An 18,512-nucleotide genomic window follows, 5' to 3' on the forward strand; every position below is an offset into this window, starting at 1 on the left:
TGTAGTGAAACAAAATGCTGCATCAATGATCAACAGAAACCAAAATCATCCAGCAATGGAGGGCTACTTTCTAAATCACCTTGTACATAAAAATAAAGAATAGAAATCACAGGTGAACACAATTTACGTGAACTTCATCATAGCAACTCATAATCTGAGTCACTATTGAGTATGGACGCAACACACTTGTGTGTGGATAGGGTCTTGGGAGATATCTTCTTCTGGAAGAGATTATCAGGGGGCTCCTGGACAGTCGGTGTACCTTGTAGTGTCAGACGTACTGATACACAATATCTGAAAGGTTCTCAATTTGATTCAAATCTGGGGAACATGAGGTCCAGTTTATGGCATCATTGCCTTCATCATCTAGGAACTGCCTAAACACTCTGACCAGATGAGGCAGGACTTTGTCCTGCACCTGGAAGAACCCAGGGCTCACAGCATCAGCATAAGGTCTGACAGCAGCTCTTAAGGCCCCGTTACACATAACGATGTCCCAGCGATCCCACCAATGATCCGACATGGATGGGATCGCTGGGACATCGTTAGGCTGATCGCTGGTGAGCTGTCACATAGACAGCCCCTCCAGCGATCAATCAGGATCAGCGAGCAAGCTGGTATCTAAGGTAAACAGCGGGTTTCTAAGAGCCTCGCGGCTCTTAGAAACCCGCTGTTTACCTTAGATACCAGCGTGCAGCGTCGCTGATCGTTCGTCTCCCGTTGCCACACGCAGCGATGCATGCTGGCCAGCGGGAGACCAACGATCAAAAAATGGCCCAGGACGATCAAGCGCGATCAGCGATACCCGGCAGGGGGGCCAATCGCTGATCCCCGTCACACACAGCGATGTCGCTGGTGAGATCGCTGATGCGTCACAAAATCAGCGATCTCGCTAGCTATCTCGCTGTGTGTGACGGGGCCTTTAGAGTATGTGCACAAGCTGTGGATTCTGCTGCAGATCCACAGCGGTTTTGCTGCGGTGTACAGTACCATTAAAATCTATGAAAAACAAAAAACGCTGTGCACATGCTGCAGATTACACGGTCGCCTCATTGGGGGACACAGAACCATGGGTGTTATGCTGCTGTCCACTAGGAGGCGACACTATGCATAATCTGAAAAAGATTAACTATGGCTCCTCCTCTGCAGTATACACCTCTGGACGGCGTCAGCCTTCTCCAGTTTTTGCTTAGAGTCGCAAGGAGGCACACCTAAAGGATTTTTCTTTTTTTCCGTTTTTTTCTTCGGATGACAGATGAAGAAAAGTGGGTCTCCTCAGTGAGACTCCCGGCATGGCTCCTTCCTCGACCCCCTATTATGGGGTGCCCAGTTGAAGTTGAGATGGCGGTTCCCTATGTCGCTCCTTCCCCAGTCCTGCGGGTGCTGGTTCGAAGTTGAGACCCCCCTCCTTCCCCAATTCCTTGGTCTTGGGTTGAGGTCGAGGCGAGGAAGAAGCCCCCTGACAGTGACAGCAGCACCCTCCCTAATCCCCCTCTGGGGGTATTAGGTTGAGACGCCGCAGGTAGGGTCTGCCCATGGCAACCTGCGCAGCATTCAGGGACCCAAGCCAGCTGCGGGCTCCTATCGGGGCCGGGGGGAGTGCAGGCAGGCATAGCACATGCAGACACAGGGCTCTATGCGCCCGTGTCTGTGGCAGCATTAGTCTACAGTGCCGCAGGGGAACCCACCACAGGGCCCCGCTTCAGGTTGTGGCCCCACCGCTAGCCTGCCTTTCAATACGGGGAGGTCCGCTAAAAATCCTAACCCCCCCGGACTACCGCACCGGCCTGGAGCCCTTCCTGGGCATAGAAATCTAATTTAGGCTGCGGCTTCGGCCTAGCTGAGGTCGCCGCCTCCTCTCCGCCCCCTGATGACAGATATGACACTCCACAGTGTCATAGAAGGGGCGGATCGATGCAGAAAGGGCGCGTTTTTTCACATCTCTGCACGCTCTCTCAGCTCTCTGCCCCCTTCTTCTCCCTCATCTCCTTGGCAGCCATCTTCGCTGCAGCACACGCTGTCCCATACAGCAGCAGCAACGCCAGCAGTCTCCGGGGGGGGCACAGGACTGTGAATTGTCAGCGCTGGACCTAGGGGCACACTGGTGTGGGGTAAGATCACAGCCGGGTTCTCTTTACTCGGCTGTGAATCTATATTATTACCTACAAGGTTTTCCTATAGCTCCCCTGCGTAGTCACCCCTGTACAGTCCTCTGCTAGCCAGCCTCTGTGCACTATGCCGGGCTCAAGGAAAAGAACCAGGCAGGACTGTTTTTATGCTTTCTGCACAACCTGCAAAGCCACTCTCCCCAGTGGCAGCATGTACCCGCACTGCAAGGATTGTATCCAAAATACTGGGTCAGAGCCCCAGGAAGCCCCTATCATTGCTTCAGCGGCCGCTACCACGCCGGAATGGGCTACCCAGATGTCACAGTCTATGACACAGTCCATAGATAACCTGACCTCCACATTACTCCTGGCTCTGCAGGGTCATGTCTCGCCTATGAGTGTTACCCAGCAAAGGGACAGCTCCACCCAGGGACAGGCCGTTTCTGGCTCTCCCAGACGTAAGCGGACCCACACGTCGCGTTCCTCTGTGTCATCCCATAGCACACGGTCATCCCCCTCTAGGGAGAGACACCGTGGTCACAGGTCGCCTAGACCGTCCCTTACCAGAGACAGACAACACAGATCTCCGCAAGGAGACCTCCGCCCCAGCCCACCCACCAGGGAACACCTGAGCGATACGCAGGATTCGGAAGGCATCTGTGACTCCGACTCAGACAATGAGACAGAGAGGTCTCTGGTCCCTTGTCCCCTTAGCAACACAGCGCTAGTTGAGGACATAATCTCTTCCATCCATCGGGTGCTGGACATTTCCGATCCAAACCCCGGAAGTCCCAGAACACAAGATTTGCTTTGAAGGTGTTCTGAAACCACCTAAAGTTTCCACTAACCACCCGGAATTTCAAACGATCCTTATCAAGCAGTTTGCACAGCCTGATAAAAAATTCACCAATTGTAAATATTTAGAAGCTAGGTACCCCTTCCCACAAAAGGACACCAAACAGTGGACAGATCCACCCGAAGTGAACACCCCAGTCTCTAGACTAGCAGCACAGACCCTCCTCTCACTGCCAGATAGCTCAACCCTCAGGGACGCAGCAGACCGACAGGTAGAACGCATGGCTCGCTCAGTGTTCGAAGCGGCAGGGGCCTCCCTGGCCCCCGCGTTTGCTTCATTTTGGGTGGCCACAGCAATTCTGGCTTGGGCCAAAACATTGCAAGATGGCCTTCAAACTTCAAATCCTCAGCTGTCGGACCATGCGGTTCAAATAGCAGTAGCAGCAGATTACATGCTTCATGCAGCCCTTGACTCCGCAAGAGGTGTAGCGGGGATAGCAGCAAACGCCATCACAATTCTGCGTATCCTCTGGCTGTGGGAATGGAAAGCGGATGCGGCCTCAAAGAAATCCCTCACGCATCTCCCGTACTGCAGTGGACGGCTTTTCGGTGAAAAGTTGGACACAATGATATCCAACGCCACTGGGGGTAAGAGTACCTCTCTCCCTCAACTCAAACCTAAACGCACGTTTAAACGGCGTAACCAAACACGATTCCGATCCTTTCGGAAATCTTCGGGCTGGTCAGTCTCGCGCCCAGCACAAAATCATAACCGCTTTCCACGCAGGGACAACCCACGGGCGGCGCAGAGGCCGGACAGGACCTGGCAGTCGAAAGCAGGCCAGGCGAAGCCCAATGCAGGAAAACCTCAGAATTTAGCTTCATCGTGACTCACGAACTCCGGAAGACACCCCACCAGTAGGCGGACGACTTCTACTCTTTCAGCAAGTCTGCCTGCCTATTACAGAAGACAGGTGGGTCAGGGAAATAGTGTCTTCCGGATACAAGATAGAGTTCACTTCCAGTCCACCGAACCGGTTCTTCCTCTCTGTTCCACCAAAACCGCCAGACAAGGCTTGTGCCTTTCACCAGGCGGTCTCCTCTCTCCTTCAAGCAGGAGTCGTAGTACCGGTTCCCACGACCGAACGCTTCCGAGGGTTCTACTCCAATCTATTCGTAGTCCCCAAGAAAGGAGGCAGCGTCCGGCCCATACTAGACCTAAAACAACTCAACAAATATGTACGGGTCCGTCATTTTTGCATGGAGTCCCTTCGGTCCATCATTGCGTCCATGGAGCAGGGAGAATATCTCGCCTCCATAGACATACAAGACGCATACCTGCATATACCAATTGCTCCCGCCCATCAAAGATTTCTCAGGTTCGTGATCAACCAGGACCACTACCAGTTCGTGGCTCTCCTGTTCGGACTCGCCACGTCTCCCAGGACATTTACCAAAATCATGGCAGCCACCATGGACGTTCTACACTCCAGAGGCATTGTAGTCGTTCCATACCTGGACGACCTTCTCATCAAGGCTTCCACCTTCAAGGACTGCGAAGTCAGCGTCTCAATCACAATCGACACTCTGAGTCGACTGGGCTGGTTAGTCAACTTACAAAAGTCATCGACTAGCCCGAGTCAGTCCCTGACCTTCCTAGGGATGCTATTCGACACCTCCAGGAGTCTGGTGCTCCTTCCCAGGGACAAGGCACTGGCTCTCCGTCTGGGAGTTCACATACTCCTCCGCAATCCTCCCCGATCTTTCCGGTTTGCCATGAGAGTCCTCGGCAGGAAGGCAGCAGCGATGGAGGCGGTATCATTTGCCCAGTTTCACCTCAGGCCTCTTCAACTAGCCATCCTCAAGTCTTGGGACAGGAATCCCTTCTCCGTCGACAGGGCGTTCCGGCTGACATCGTCGACCAGGAGGTCCCTACACTGGGGGCTCAAGCCAACTTCGCTTGCAAGGGGAAAATCCTTTCTCTCAGGTCAATGGAAGGTCCTGACCACCAATGCAAGCCTGACAGGTTGGGGTGCGGTGCACCTACATCACAGGGCACAAGGCAAGTGGTCACCAGTGGAAGCAACCTTGCCCATCAATATCCTGGAAATTCGGGCCATCTTCCTGGCACTGAGAGCCTTTCATTACTTGCTGGCAGCCTCTCATATCAGGATACAGTCAGACAATGCCACGGCAGTGGCATATGTGAATCACCAAGGCGGGACCCGCAGTACCCAAGCGATGAGAGAAGTGGCACATATCCTCCACTGGGCGGAAGACACAAGGTCTGTATTCTCGGCGGTCCACATTCCGGGTGTGGACAACTGGGAAGCCGACTTCCTCAGCAGACAAGGAATGGACTCGGGGGAGTGATCTCTCCATCCCAAAATTTTTCACCAGATCTGCCATCGCTGGGGGACCCCGGACGTGGACCTAATGGCATCCCATCTCAATGCCAAGGTCTCCAATTTCATGGCCAGGACACACGACCCGCGGTCACTCAGAGCGGATGTCCTGGTTCAGGACTGGACCCAGTTCCAGCTTCTGTATATTTTTCCACCCCTCCCCCTGATCTCCAGAGTCATGAGGAAGATCAAACAAGAGGGAGTTCCAACCATCCTGATCGCGCCGGACTGGCCCAGACGTACATGGTACGCCGACATCGTACAACTTACAGCAGACCTCCCCTGGCGTCTCCCCGACCGTCACGACCTTCTGTCACAAGGTCCGTTCTACCATCAGAACTCAGGGGCTCTCAATTTGATGGTGTGGCCCTTGAAACCTGGGTTCTAACCCAGGCAGGGCTCTCACCGGATGTCATTACGACCAGGATCAGGGCAAGGAAGCCAGCCTCCGCCAAGATTTATTACCGTACCTGGAGAGTTTTTTTTTTACCTGGTGCGAATCTCGTGGACAGGTCCCACTCCCTTATTCCCTCCCAAAGGTACTTGGGTTTCTTCAATCGGGCCTGGACGCCAGGCTATCCCTAGGCTCGCTTAAGAGCCAGGTGTCAGAGCTCTCAGTGCTCTTTCAGAGGCGCATCGCTAACAAGCCGCAAGTAAGGACCTTTCTCAAGGGGGTTTCCTGATTGGTTCCCCCCTACAGACGTCCACTGGAAACGTGGGACCTCAACTTGGTCCTGACAGCATTGCAGGCACCACCTTTCGAACCCCTTAAGGAAGTCCCACTCCGCATTCTATCACAGAAAGTGGTTTTTCTGGTGGCAATCACCTCGCTTCGCAGGGTGTCTGAATTGTCAGCACTCTCCTGCAGACGGCCCTTCCTAGCCTTTCACCAGGATAAGGTGGTTCTCCGTACAGTCCCATCCTTCCTTCCGAAGGTTGTGTCCAACTTCCACCTCAATGAGGAAATTTCATTGCCATCCCTTTGCCCGGTTCCGGTTCATAGAGTGGAGAAGGCTCTGCATACGCTTGACCTCTTCAGGGCATTGCGTATATACGTGTCTAGGACTGCACCCTTCCGGAAGTCTGATTCCCTTTTCCTTCTTCCGGAAGGCATTCGAAAGGGTCTGCCGTCTTCCAAAGCCACCCTTGCCAGGTGGATCAAGTCCACCATACAAGAGGCTTACTGCCTTAACAATTCTCCTCTTCCTGCCGGTATCACGGCACACTCTACGCGGGCAGTAGGGGCCTCCTGGGCCATTCGGCACCAGGCTTCGGCACAACAAGTGTGTAAGGCGGCCACTTGGACTAGCCTACACACGTTTACGAAACACAACAGTGTTCATACCCAGTACTCAGCAGATGCGATCCATTGTAGATGGATTCTGCAGGCGGCAGTGCCCCAAGTTTAGGGACCTGCTAGCACAATATTCGTCCATTGCTTCCCACCCAGGGACTGCTTTGGGATGTCCCATAGTTCTGTGTCCCCCAATGAGGCGACAGAGTAAAGGAGATTTTTGTGTACTCACCGTAAAATCTATTTCTCTTAGCCTCTAATTGGAGGACACAGCTCCCACCCTGTTGCCCTTACGGGCCATTGTTTACGGCTGAGTTCTCATATTGTTCTTTGAGCTCGTACATAGTTGCCTTCTTACAGGCATGGTTATGTCGTTTTCTGTTACGTTCCTCCTAATGCTTTTGCACAAAACTGGAGAAGGCTGACGCCTTCCAGGGGTGTATACTGCAGAGGAGGAGCCATAGTTAATCTTTTTCAGATTATGCATAGTGTCGCCTCCTTGTGGACAGCAGCATAACACCCATGGTTCTGTGTCCCCCAATTAGAGGCTAAGAGAAAGAGATTTTACGGTGAGTACACAAAAATCTCCTTTTTTTCCGCTCGGATTTGCTGCAGTTTCTAATCCGCAGCATGTCAATTCTTTGTGCGGATTCTGCAGTGGTTTTACACCTGCTCCATGATCAGGTTCAAATCGCAGGAAAATCGCAGGTCTTTTGACCTGCAGATTTACCTGCGGATTTTGAAAAATCAGCGCGGAAAAATCCGCAGCACAATCCGCAACGTGTGCACTTACCCTTAGGATTTCATTCCAGTACCTGACAGCAGTCTGGACACTGTTGATAGTTAAATGGAGGTTTGTGTGGCCCTTGAAGGATAGGTGTGTCCCCAGACCATTACTGACTCTAGACTAAACAAGTCATGCTAAGTGAAATTGTCGCCACATTGTAACATTCACCACTGCATCTCCAGACTGTTTCATGTGTGTCACATATGCCCAGTGTGAATTTTTCTCATCTGTGAAGACTAAGGGATGCCAAAAGTGGGACGCCAATCTCCACGGTGCTAGGTTTTGAGCAAAGGTTCCACTACAGGATGTCACGCCCTCATATTCTGTTTCTGATCAGTAGCTAACTGGAGGTCATTTTTTAGGGCTTTAATAGTGCTCCTTCAGTTTCTCCTCACACAAAGGGTTGATGCCATGCTTTTGGCCTGTATGGTTCTCCTAATGTAACAGCCCAAATCCTGGTATCTGCTCCATGCTCTTGAGACTGAGCTGGGAGACACAGCATACCTTCATGCAATGGTATGTATTGAAGTGCCATTCTGAGGAGCATGGCTACCTGTGTATGCTGAATAGCATTCAGGTACAGCCTTGTGCTACCAATAATGAAAAAAATATTAGCGAAATGCAAAACTAGAGAAGAATAAGTCATCGCCTGGTGCCACCTCCTTCTGCTTGACTAACGACTCCTTTGCCTGAGGTTACACAGCATAAAGGCTGCCATTCAGGCAGGATGAGGCAGCACTGGGAGAGGAATAGAGCTTGGAGTGATAAAGAGTTCAGATCTACATTTTCATTTGCATATTAATTCAAATGCAGATTTCTCAGTAACGGAGGAACGGACTGGCCATGTAAAGATATTACTGGACTTGTCTTGTCAAATAGTGTGAGGTATTAAATCATGCATATAAATTCCCTTTAGACATTTTTTAAAATTCAGAAATGCTGGAATTACACACTTAAAACACAAATGCAATTTTTTATGCGTTTTCTCAGGCTCCTACTTTCAAACCTATAGTGAAAATGCACCAAAAATGCACAGTTCCGCATCATTGTTTAATCATACAGTGGGAAGGAATTTCATGAAATCACATCCTCTTTCCTTGAAGTGTTAACTGTTTCAGATTTTCTGTGCAAAAAAGTATTGGAGAAAAAGGTAGCATTTACATTATGTGGGAACATAGCCTTAGAAAGCTTGTCATCTGACACCTATTCCTCCTGACTCCATCATTACTCTTGACCTGGCTCAGTGTGCATGTGTTCTCAATAGAGAAAGGGGAATAAACTACTGCCCGACATTTCATAAAAAATGTATCTACTCTTGGTTATTGCATAGGAGTGCATGAATTTAGTGGTAGTAGGGTGGTTTTGACACCCCATGGACTTACATTATTTTGGGCAAACATGGCTCTGTGTGCTAATACTCTTCTTTTAGGCCTCATTCAGACGTCCGTGTTGCTCTTATCCGTTTTGTTTTTCACAGATACAACACGTACCCATTCTTGTCTGTGGGGCTGTTCACATGTCCGTATTTTTTCGTGGACCCTGTTTCAGTGCAAAACACATGGAAAGGTTTGTATTTTTGCAGCACGGATGCAAAGGACCAATACATATTTATGGCACAGCCATCTGTGCTGCACAAATTTAACATTGCAAAGTATAGGAGAAGCTTTTTCATTCATTTATCCATCCATGAAAAACCCTGATGACGCTGATGGTAAAGAACGGACACACGGACCCTACATCCATGACACACTGATACGGTTCACATACGTGTTTAAACATGGATGTGTGAATGAGGCCCTAGACATAATCCTGTAAAACTATAGCTGTATATTCTTATCCATCTGATAGGAAGGCGTATGTAATTTCATAAGTAATGCACTCATTATAAAGGACATGACTAGTAAAAAAGTAACATCAGTAGGGAGATGAGATTCTGTGGCCACTTCTATTTTTTTAACCACAGATCTAAAGTCTTAGAACAGCTGAAAGATTGCTATAAGTTTATATAAGAAGTGCTTTTGTCAGCTTCCCAAACGCACTGCTGCCTAAAACCACATCTTACCATAAATAATGTCAGTGACAGTCATGTGCCTGCCCATGTCAGCTGCATATTGCAGAACCACAAATGTGTTCACTTGGCAACAACCAAAGGAAACAGAGAACTGAATACAAATATTTAGTCCATAAAACAGTCTGGGCTCACTTGTATAAAAAATAAAACGAAATACAGTTAGTGCCTATAGAAACCATTCAGATGACCGTTTTATTTTTATGTAGCTAAGATAAAGGTTATAAAATAACACGATTGTACTGCAGCCCTGTGGCCAGATTATTGTAAACGAGCATTGTTAAAAACCCTTGGTTATCTTGCCGTGTAAACAGGGTGATGATCACCTGATGAACGGGCAAAACGGTTATTTGTTGGGTAAAATGATCTTTTGTGCAGCGCAAAAGATCATAATTCTCAGCGAAGCATCACCTTGTGTGATCAGGACTTGCACTGCCAAGAACCATGCGAGACTGCACGCACTGAGCGATCTAGTATAAGTTACTTGTTTACTTTCAATAGTCATTTAAACGACCGCCGATCAATCAGGTTTCTTATCGTGTCCCCGGTCGGTCCATGTAAACGGACCCGTACTTTCAACTAATTTACATTATTCTAATCAAAAATAATGTTTTTATCCTTTTGACCAGGGCTATGGCAGAAGAAAAATATGGAAAAGAATTGGTTCAAATTGCAAAAAAGGCTGCAGGACTAACAGAAATCAAGTAAGCACTGACGTTTTCAACAAGATGATCATTTATGGTCATTTATGAAGTACAAGAAATTTGGTTTTCAATAGCTCTCATGACTGGGAAAAGGAGAAGCAGGACTCCTCTGTGGCCGAATGTCTCAGGTTTAGATAATCCACAGCTAGACTATAACTTAAAAGAAAACTCAATTTCATCGGATGATTAAAAATAATAGATTTCCTTCTGCAACTTATGAACAACATGAAATGTTACAAAAAAATGTTTAGGGTATATTCACACAAGGCAGGTTTAGGTTTCCAAAAATCCATGTGCGTGCTGCAGAAACAACCTTTAAACTGATGATTTACTGTTGCAGAAATGTTTGCAATTATTGTAATTAACTGTGTTTTTCATTAATCTTTTTTAAAACATACCGTAAGTATTGAAAGAGTGCAAATGTTCCAAACTTACTTATATTCCCTTGTATTATTAATTTCTGCAATGTTTTGTGGAAATGACAGTGATCATTCAAAGTAATTTACATATGTTTTTACTTTTATGTGTTTTCATTAGTACTGTCACTTTTGTTATATTTGTTTTTTCTTTTCCTAAAAAAACAATTTTTTTGTAGGACAGTTTGACATTTTTTTTTAGATCATTTTGGGGTGCAAACAACTTTTTGATGGCTTTTTAGTTCGTTTTTTGCAGATGCTGGAAACTAAAATTATCCATTATTATTATTTTAAGCTGTCTTTTTTGTATTTCAGGGTGTTTGAGTTCTATTCCTATCAGCATAAATCTCATAGACATCTTTTTAGGGTCCACCTAAACTAGGGTCTGAAAGGGGTACTAAGATCACAACCAGTGGGCAGTGGGATAGCTAGCTACCTATCGTTACCCCACAATCTAGGCTGATGGGAACGAGTTTGCTTATTGATTGCCTAACCACTTGGTTGTTCCTATAATACCTTTTCACTATGTAGGTGCTTTCTAGAGTTAGTAGTCTTAATGGGCATGTTCCATGTAGGGTTAATTTGCAGGTAAATGGCATTACAGTGATTCTTGGCTACCAGGACAAAATTAACTTATTTCCTCCGTGAACTGCCGGCTTTCAGTAATAGATGCATGTACAGATCGGCTTCAGTCATCGCTCACATCTGTGCAGAGCGATTTATCAATCAAAGTGCCAGGGCATGCTTTCAGCACCCATTCACAGTGTAGGGAGCAGTGCTGTTTGCAGTGAGTATAGCCGCTCCATGCATGCCTTCATGACTGAAAGCTGGCGGCTTCCAGGAGAAAATGCGTAAATATTTTCCTGGTAGCTCAACTTTCAATAAGGCGGTCAGGGAGCATTGAAATGCCATTTACCTGCCAGTTTGCTGCTGTGTCTGCAGATAAATGGTGTTTGTTTCTGTGGTGACAGGTCCCCTTTACATTTACGGACATGGACAAAAGTTTTGAGACTGAAGCACAACAATAATTGGTTACAGATGTACAATTACCGTATAAGCATTTCATAAGTTTTTAAACTTTTATTGACAAATATATCACGTTTATTACTTCTGCAATTTTCCCTCTCATGCTTATTATGCTCACTTTTTGAGATTTGGCCACAGGTTATAAATGAGATTGAGATCAGGGAAATTTACTGGCCACAGTTTAAAAATGTTAATGCTTTATTCAACGAGCCACTTAGTTATCACTTTTGCCTTGTAACATGGTGCTCCGTCATTCTGGAAAAAGCATTGTTCATCATAAAATCACTCCTGATCATTAGAAGTTGCTCTTGGATGATACTTAGATACCAATCTTTATTCATGGCAGTGATCTTAGGAAAAATTGTTCGTGAGCCCAGTCTTTTGGATGAAAAGCAATTTCACACATGAATGGTGAATAGTCTCAGGATACTTTACTGTTGGCATGACACAATCAGGGCTGCCAATAGGAATTTTGGTGGCCCCATACTGACAAAACTTTCAGGGCCCCTTGAGACTCCACCCAGGCTCCACCCCAGCCCTGCTTCCACCTCTCGAACTGTCCACAGTTCCACCACTCTCTCTTGGAAAATCTCCACTTCTCCACACATTAACAGTTCCCATCACCAGATCACACATATAGCCAGCAGCTTTTGTTTTGGCCAAAAGATTTTTTAAGCCGCCACCACGACAAGGTAGACTCTTTTGGCCGGGCCCTACTCTACTCTAACCTATTAAACATTAGTTAAAATATCCAATACAATTTAGGTATATTTTTATTTATTTTTCAATTTTTAAAATGTTCAATAATATCACATGCAAGGGACAAATACCACCGCACCATGACCAGACACATATTATCACCACATGGTGACCAATAATACCACATACAAGGAACAAATACCACCGCACCATGACCAGACCACATATTGCCACCACATAGTGACTAAATAATAGCACATACAAGGAACAAATACCACAACACCATGGCCGGACAACATATTACCACCACATAGTGACTGAATACTACAATACTGATCATTAATAAAAAACCCACAATACTAATATCACCATAGGTGCCATTATACACAGGAGATCTGTACTTAGTATGCAGTGTCTGTGTACAAGTAATACAGTGATCACCGGTGACATTATACACAGGGGCTCTGTATATAGTGTATAGTGTAAAGGTAATACAGTGACCACTGGTGACATTGTACACAGGACCACTGTATATAGTATACAGTGTATAGTGTCAGTGTACAGGTAACACACTGACTCACCAGTGACGTCTCTAGGTGAAGTCCTTCATCTTTGCTTTTCATCTTCATCCAGCACCGACCGCGTCATATCTTCCAGCCAGAGCTCGTCTCTGCAGGAAATAACAGTTATCTAGAGCTCCACTTGCAGAACACATTACTTTTTCTCAAATTCTACACTACACCAGATGAAGAAAAAAGGCGACAGTGTCACTCTGCACAGTAACAGGACCCCCTCCCCCATTTAAAACAGTATCCTCAAAAAATAAAATATATACATCACTGCAGTAATAATCCTTAATTGGCCCCTATGGTAATAATAGTCCCCATCCTGGTCCCCCGTGTGTTTCATTCCTGGCTCCAGCCATATGTTCTCCAATCCTGCCCTCATGAGTATCCATTCTGCCCCCATGTGATGTCCCATCCTGCCCCATATGATCTCCCCATCCTTCCCCATCTGCCCCATGATCCTGCACCATCTGTCTCCATCCTGCCCCATGATCCTGCTCCATGTGTCTCCATCCTGCCCCATGATCCAGCCCCATCTGTCTCCATCCTGCCCCATCTGTCTCCATTTTGCCCCATCTGTCTCCATTCTGCCCCATGATCCTGCACCATCTGTCTCCATCCCCATATTCCTGCACCATGTCTCCATCCTGACCCCTGTCTCCATCCTGACCCCTGTCGCCATCCTGACCCATGTCTCCATCCTGCCACCTGTGCCTCCATTCTGTCCCCCATGTCTCCCATCCTGCCCCCATGTCTCCCATCCTGCCCCTGTGTCTCTATCCTGCCCTTGTGTCTCCCGTCCTTCCTTCATGTCTTCCATCCTTGCCCCATGTCTCACATCCTTCCCCCGTGTCTCCCTTCCTTCTCCCTGTCTCCATTCTGCCCCTTGTCTCCATTCTGCCCCCGTGTCTCCATCCTGCCCCTGTGTCTCCATCCTGCCCCAGGCAGGTTGGAGACACATGGTCCATGTGTCTCCATCTTGCCGGTGAAACATATTGCGACTTGCCGCTTTCAATAAAAATGAAAAACCAGAAATCTTTCTCCTTACCTGGCTGCGCTCCTGCGGTGTTGATCCCTCCAGGCGTTTCAAGTGCGCACTGGCCGGCGAATGACAATGACGTCATACGCCGGCAACGTGTGCACTGACGTCAGCTGCAAGCCTCCGATTGGCTGGCGGCTTTAACTATTGCTGTGTGGGCCTGCATGGCATTAGAGGTCAACTGAACCTGTGTCTCAGACACAGGTTCAGTTACTGCACTGGAAGAATCCTGCCGTCAGGCCCGATTGGCACAAGAGACTGGGCCTGATGCCAGCCCCCTCTGCTGATCGGGCCCCATATGCCAGTCAGGGCAGTAGTGCCCTGATGGCGACCCTGGACACAATACTCATGGTAGTGCACACTTTTTCTTCTCCTGAGAATCTTTCTTCCAGATGTCCCAAACAGTCTGAAGGTGGGCTAGTCAGATAAAAATAACTTTTCCCCAGTCCTGTGCAGTCCAATTCCTATAATTTCTGCAGAATATCAATCTGTCCTTGATGCCATTTCTGAGAAAGCTCTGCCCTGGTGTTGACTCTGATCCCGTAGCTGTGAGGCAATAACATTGGGGTCATCAGGGAGTTGCGGTAATGCTGAATTTTTGGCTGTGAATAGCAAGTGACCTCTATGGTATTATGTAGCTCTAGCCTAATGCACGGTTTTACTAGCCCATCAAAGGATCCTCCTGGGGCACAGCCTCTAATGTAATAATGAACCCAAAAGCAGAAGACATGTCCCTTTTGAGTCTTCAATGAATATAATCACTAGACCAGTATTTATTCTTCATGGACTAATTAGAAAAGAAACTTAGATATCATTGTTCCTGCATGCCCAATAATATCAGCAAAGTTAGAGAATCCTGTCCTGTGGTGAGTCCAAGGAGCTCCAATCCAACAGTTTAGTGTGTAATTCAGTGATGCTGTATCATAATCAGTATAATCTGAAATTAATATGTAACAAAAGATAGAAGTCATTGTTTCTGCCTACTATTATTTCCTGTGAGCTAAAATGTGTTTCCATTTTTAATGGCTTGTATGTGTATCTATTCCAGCAAACTACGTGAATCCTTTGATACATTAAAACAACGTAAGTTTGCTGTTTAAATTATTTGATTCTTATAAGACTTGGAGGTTCTGCATTGTTATACCGTAGAATATTACTAATAACCTACATGTGTGTGTGGACCTGTCCATAGGTCCATGTGTGTGGACCTGTCCATAGGTCCATTCGTTCTTTTCTGGTTGGCTACGATGGTTAGAGTAGTGTTGCATGCTGTGAAAATAGCTTGAGAATCAATTAAAAATCCTATCACAATGGATTCTAATATTAGAATCACAGTGATTGCAAAATTTCAAATCTATAAAATTTGCTTTTTCTCCTATTACTACAAAATTTCCTAGAAATCGAGAATATTGGGAATTCCCATATTCAGCTTGCAATGACATTGAAAGAAGAGATTCGCAGCTTAGAAGACTTCAGAGAGAGGCAGAAGGAGTTGAGGAAAAAGGTAAAAGTTAAAGGATTTTCCTTAAAATATGACATCAAATTCAGATGGTATGGGAAAAAAATGTAAATAGAAGATTTAAAATGGATAGATTACTTCTAGAAATCCCACATCAAAGTCACAGCAGCAGATAAAGTGAGCACACACTAACATACTATTACATCATAAAGCCACCTGTATGGATTGGGCTCACGAACTGAGCCATCTCCACCCAGGACGGCGCTGGCTGTGTTGTATAGCCAGCACATGTTTCTAACAGCAGTGACCAGAGCGAACTCTTATCGCTGCTGTTACCCCTTAAATGTTGCTGTCAATCTCTGACAGTGACATTTATGTGACATAAGCATGCCATCATAATCAAAATGCTGATGTACCCAAAATGCTTCCATTAAAAAAAAGTCAGCTCACCACACAGAAAACAAGCCCTAACATAGCTCTATTTATGGAATAATAAAAAGTTATGGGTCTCAGAAAACAAACTAATCTTTTTTTTCCAATTTATCTTTCAACACTTAATGAATAAAATCAATGCAGTATACAAGTTTAGTATCACTATAATTGTACCCGGAAATTGATTGCCATGTAAACAAAACAAAAAAAAAAATGGTGCAATTTAATTTTTTTCAGCATTTTTTACCTCTTTTTAGTACATTGTATGGTAAAATCAATGATGCCATTCTGAAATGCTCCTTGTTCCAGAAAAAAACCAAGCCATTACACATCTATGTCAATGCAAAAATCTAAAAGTTATAGCCCTTCAAAGAACAGGAGGAAATAATGAAATGGCAAAAATGAAAAATGGCTGCGTCCATAAGGGATTAATGTTACAATGTTCTATCTACTGTATGTTCTCTGTAGCTTTTAATGTGACTCAGTTTCACCATTTCCCTATTATTCCACTGGAATTATAATTACCAGTACGTTTCCACCTGTGGTTTTGTTCTTTCCTTACCACTAACAATCCTATATTAGGCACTATGAAACGGTTACATTACTTCTGCGCAATGTATTTTATAATATAATATTTTTTAATTCTTACGGATTTTCTTGTTTTTCCCTTTTTTTTTTACATTAAAGAGTTCTCAGCATTGTACAATCCTTTTTTTTGCTAAAAGGGTCCCCAGATAATATGCTCACATGGTGGCCAACTGCTATTCCCCACAGTTGTTGAGGAGACAAAAATATTTGGTCATAAGGGGTCCTACTGTCGTGACCTGACCTTCACCAATTAAAACAACAAGGGTCGTAGGGTTCATATTGGCCAAGAAGCAAAAAAAAAAAAAAAAAACATATTGCACTGTTCATAATGGCGCACAGAGAGATACTTCCAGTAGACTGGCTCCTACTATGGGTATGCTGTAAATGTTATTTTTAGTCTGTCAGATACATTTTCTGCTCAGTTAATCAGTTTTGAATTGAAGTGTCCATTTTTTAGACTCAGTTTCTATTAATTGCATTGTATGGTACTATTGTTACTACTGCAAGAACTTAACTCTTTTGCTAACAGTATTGCAATGTTTTCCCATGCAGTATGAAAATGCTATGGAGCGACTCCAGAAGAATAAAGTGACTCTGTACAAGAAAACAGTGGACGTACGTTTTCCTAGGGAGGGTTTCAAGGGAAGACTTAACGTGGAAGCAGTGATTTTCAGTGTGGATTAGTACAGATTCTGCTCGTTACAGACTATAGAGAGGAGAGGGAAGATAAAAACCTTCCAAAACGACAACAAAGGTCAAAATGTATAAAATTGCTTTATTGGACACAGGGCAAGGAACAATACAGATTTAAAATGATAGCTGATAGCTTGTCACAAAAAGGCACCATAGTCTACACATGCTGCTTCAATATAACCCATATAAGGGGGACAGAAAAATATATAACCATCATTCCATATACAGTGACAGAACATAGCGTACTCAATTGAACAGTGATAGCACAAAGATACACTGAGGATAACCATCTAATAGGCAATGAGTACGTCCTACATACCAAGTATGTGCAAGTGCACGCAGGCAAGAGAAGAGATCCGGTGCCCGCCCTGACGCGCGTTTCGGGAACCTTCGTCAGGGGGCGCTATGACACAGTAATAAGACGTGCTATAAATAGTACCAGGGCCGGAAATATCTCTGATTGTAATGGCCGGATGTGCGTCATCGCTGCCCAGGCAATCATAGATCCGCCCCCCCGCACAGCACATGCACGGCCGTGACGCCCGGAAGACGCGGGGCCCCACGTGACCGGACTCCCAAGGCTGCCATGCGCCGGCCAGGAGGCAGGATCATCTGGCCGCGCTGAGCAGGGAAAGCCGCCCACGCGCAAAAAATCCAAACAAACATGAGCGCCATATTCACTAAGGGCACCAATGCCCTGTATGAGTGGAAGACCACAGCCCGCTGTAATACATAGCAGTGCAATTATACCACCCACATAGAGGCATATGAAATAACTGGTGCCCTAAAGGAACAGGCAAATACATAGAGGCAATATAAAAAACAACAAATGAACATTAAAAATATTGATATTCCAAAAAGGCGCTATATAATGTAAGTATGTATGTATACGCATGACACAAAAATGATACTGCTGACCAAAGCCCACATAAAGGAGCCAAAAAATATATATTTGAAAAGGTTACATAATCAAAAATGCATGTTACCAGACAATGTTAGTGATAAGACATATTGCATAGAGTAAAACATGGCGAAAAACCATCAGATATCACCAGAAAATATATAAATATATATGTACTGTCATATTCCAGGAGATAAATACTAAAATTCAATTACATGCAGCTCTCCTCATATAAAATAATATGGATAGCTGTATATAGGTCCTCCATACGATGCAATAGGTTATATCAGGCAAATGCGTATCGAATCATGACAATGCACACAATGTTTAAGTATAAACCATGCCTAATACCACATTAACAATGTCTGAATCACACAGATGACACATTATTGATGGAACACCACTCTTCAAAAACTGAATAGGTCCAGATGAAAAAACAGATCCAGGTTCACTTCATCCATAGGCCAACAAGCATCTCGGACTCCAGAAGTACTCATATAGACAACACTAAAAAATATATAAAAATAAAAGT

General features: G+C 45.5%; 1 protein-coding gene across 1 annotated transcript in view; it reads left to right on the forward strand.

Annotated features, from left to right (window-relative positions):
• The window catches only part of PSTPIP1 (proline-serine-threonine phosphatase interacting protein 1), a 195,106-nt gene that overhangs the window by 101,131 nt on the left and 75,463 nt on the right, over positions 1-18,512 (forward strand). The window contains exons 3-6 of the mRNA XM_073579350.1: positions 10,087-10,161; positions 14,956-14,990; positions 15,305-15,411; positions 16,939-17,001. Coding sequence (XP_073435451.1) covers positions 10,087-10,161; positions 14,956-14,990; positions 15,305-15,411; positions 16,939-17,001 — 280 coding nt within the window. The remainder of the gene's footprint in view (positions 1-10,086; positions 10,162-14,955; positions 14,991-15,304; positions 15,412-16,938; positions 17,002-18,512) is intronic.

The sequence above is a fragment of the Dendrobates tinctorius genome, unplaced genomic scaffold, assembly GCF_039654945.1.
Source record: "Dendrobates tinctorius isolate UK_male_01 unplaced genomic scaffold, ASM3965494v1 ptg000062l, whole genome shotgun sequence".
In the NCBI taxonomy this organism is placed as follows: domain Eukaryota; kingdom Metazoa; phylum Chordata; class Amphibia; order Anura; family Dendrobatidae; genus Dendrobates; species Dendrobates tinctorius.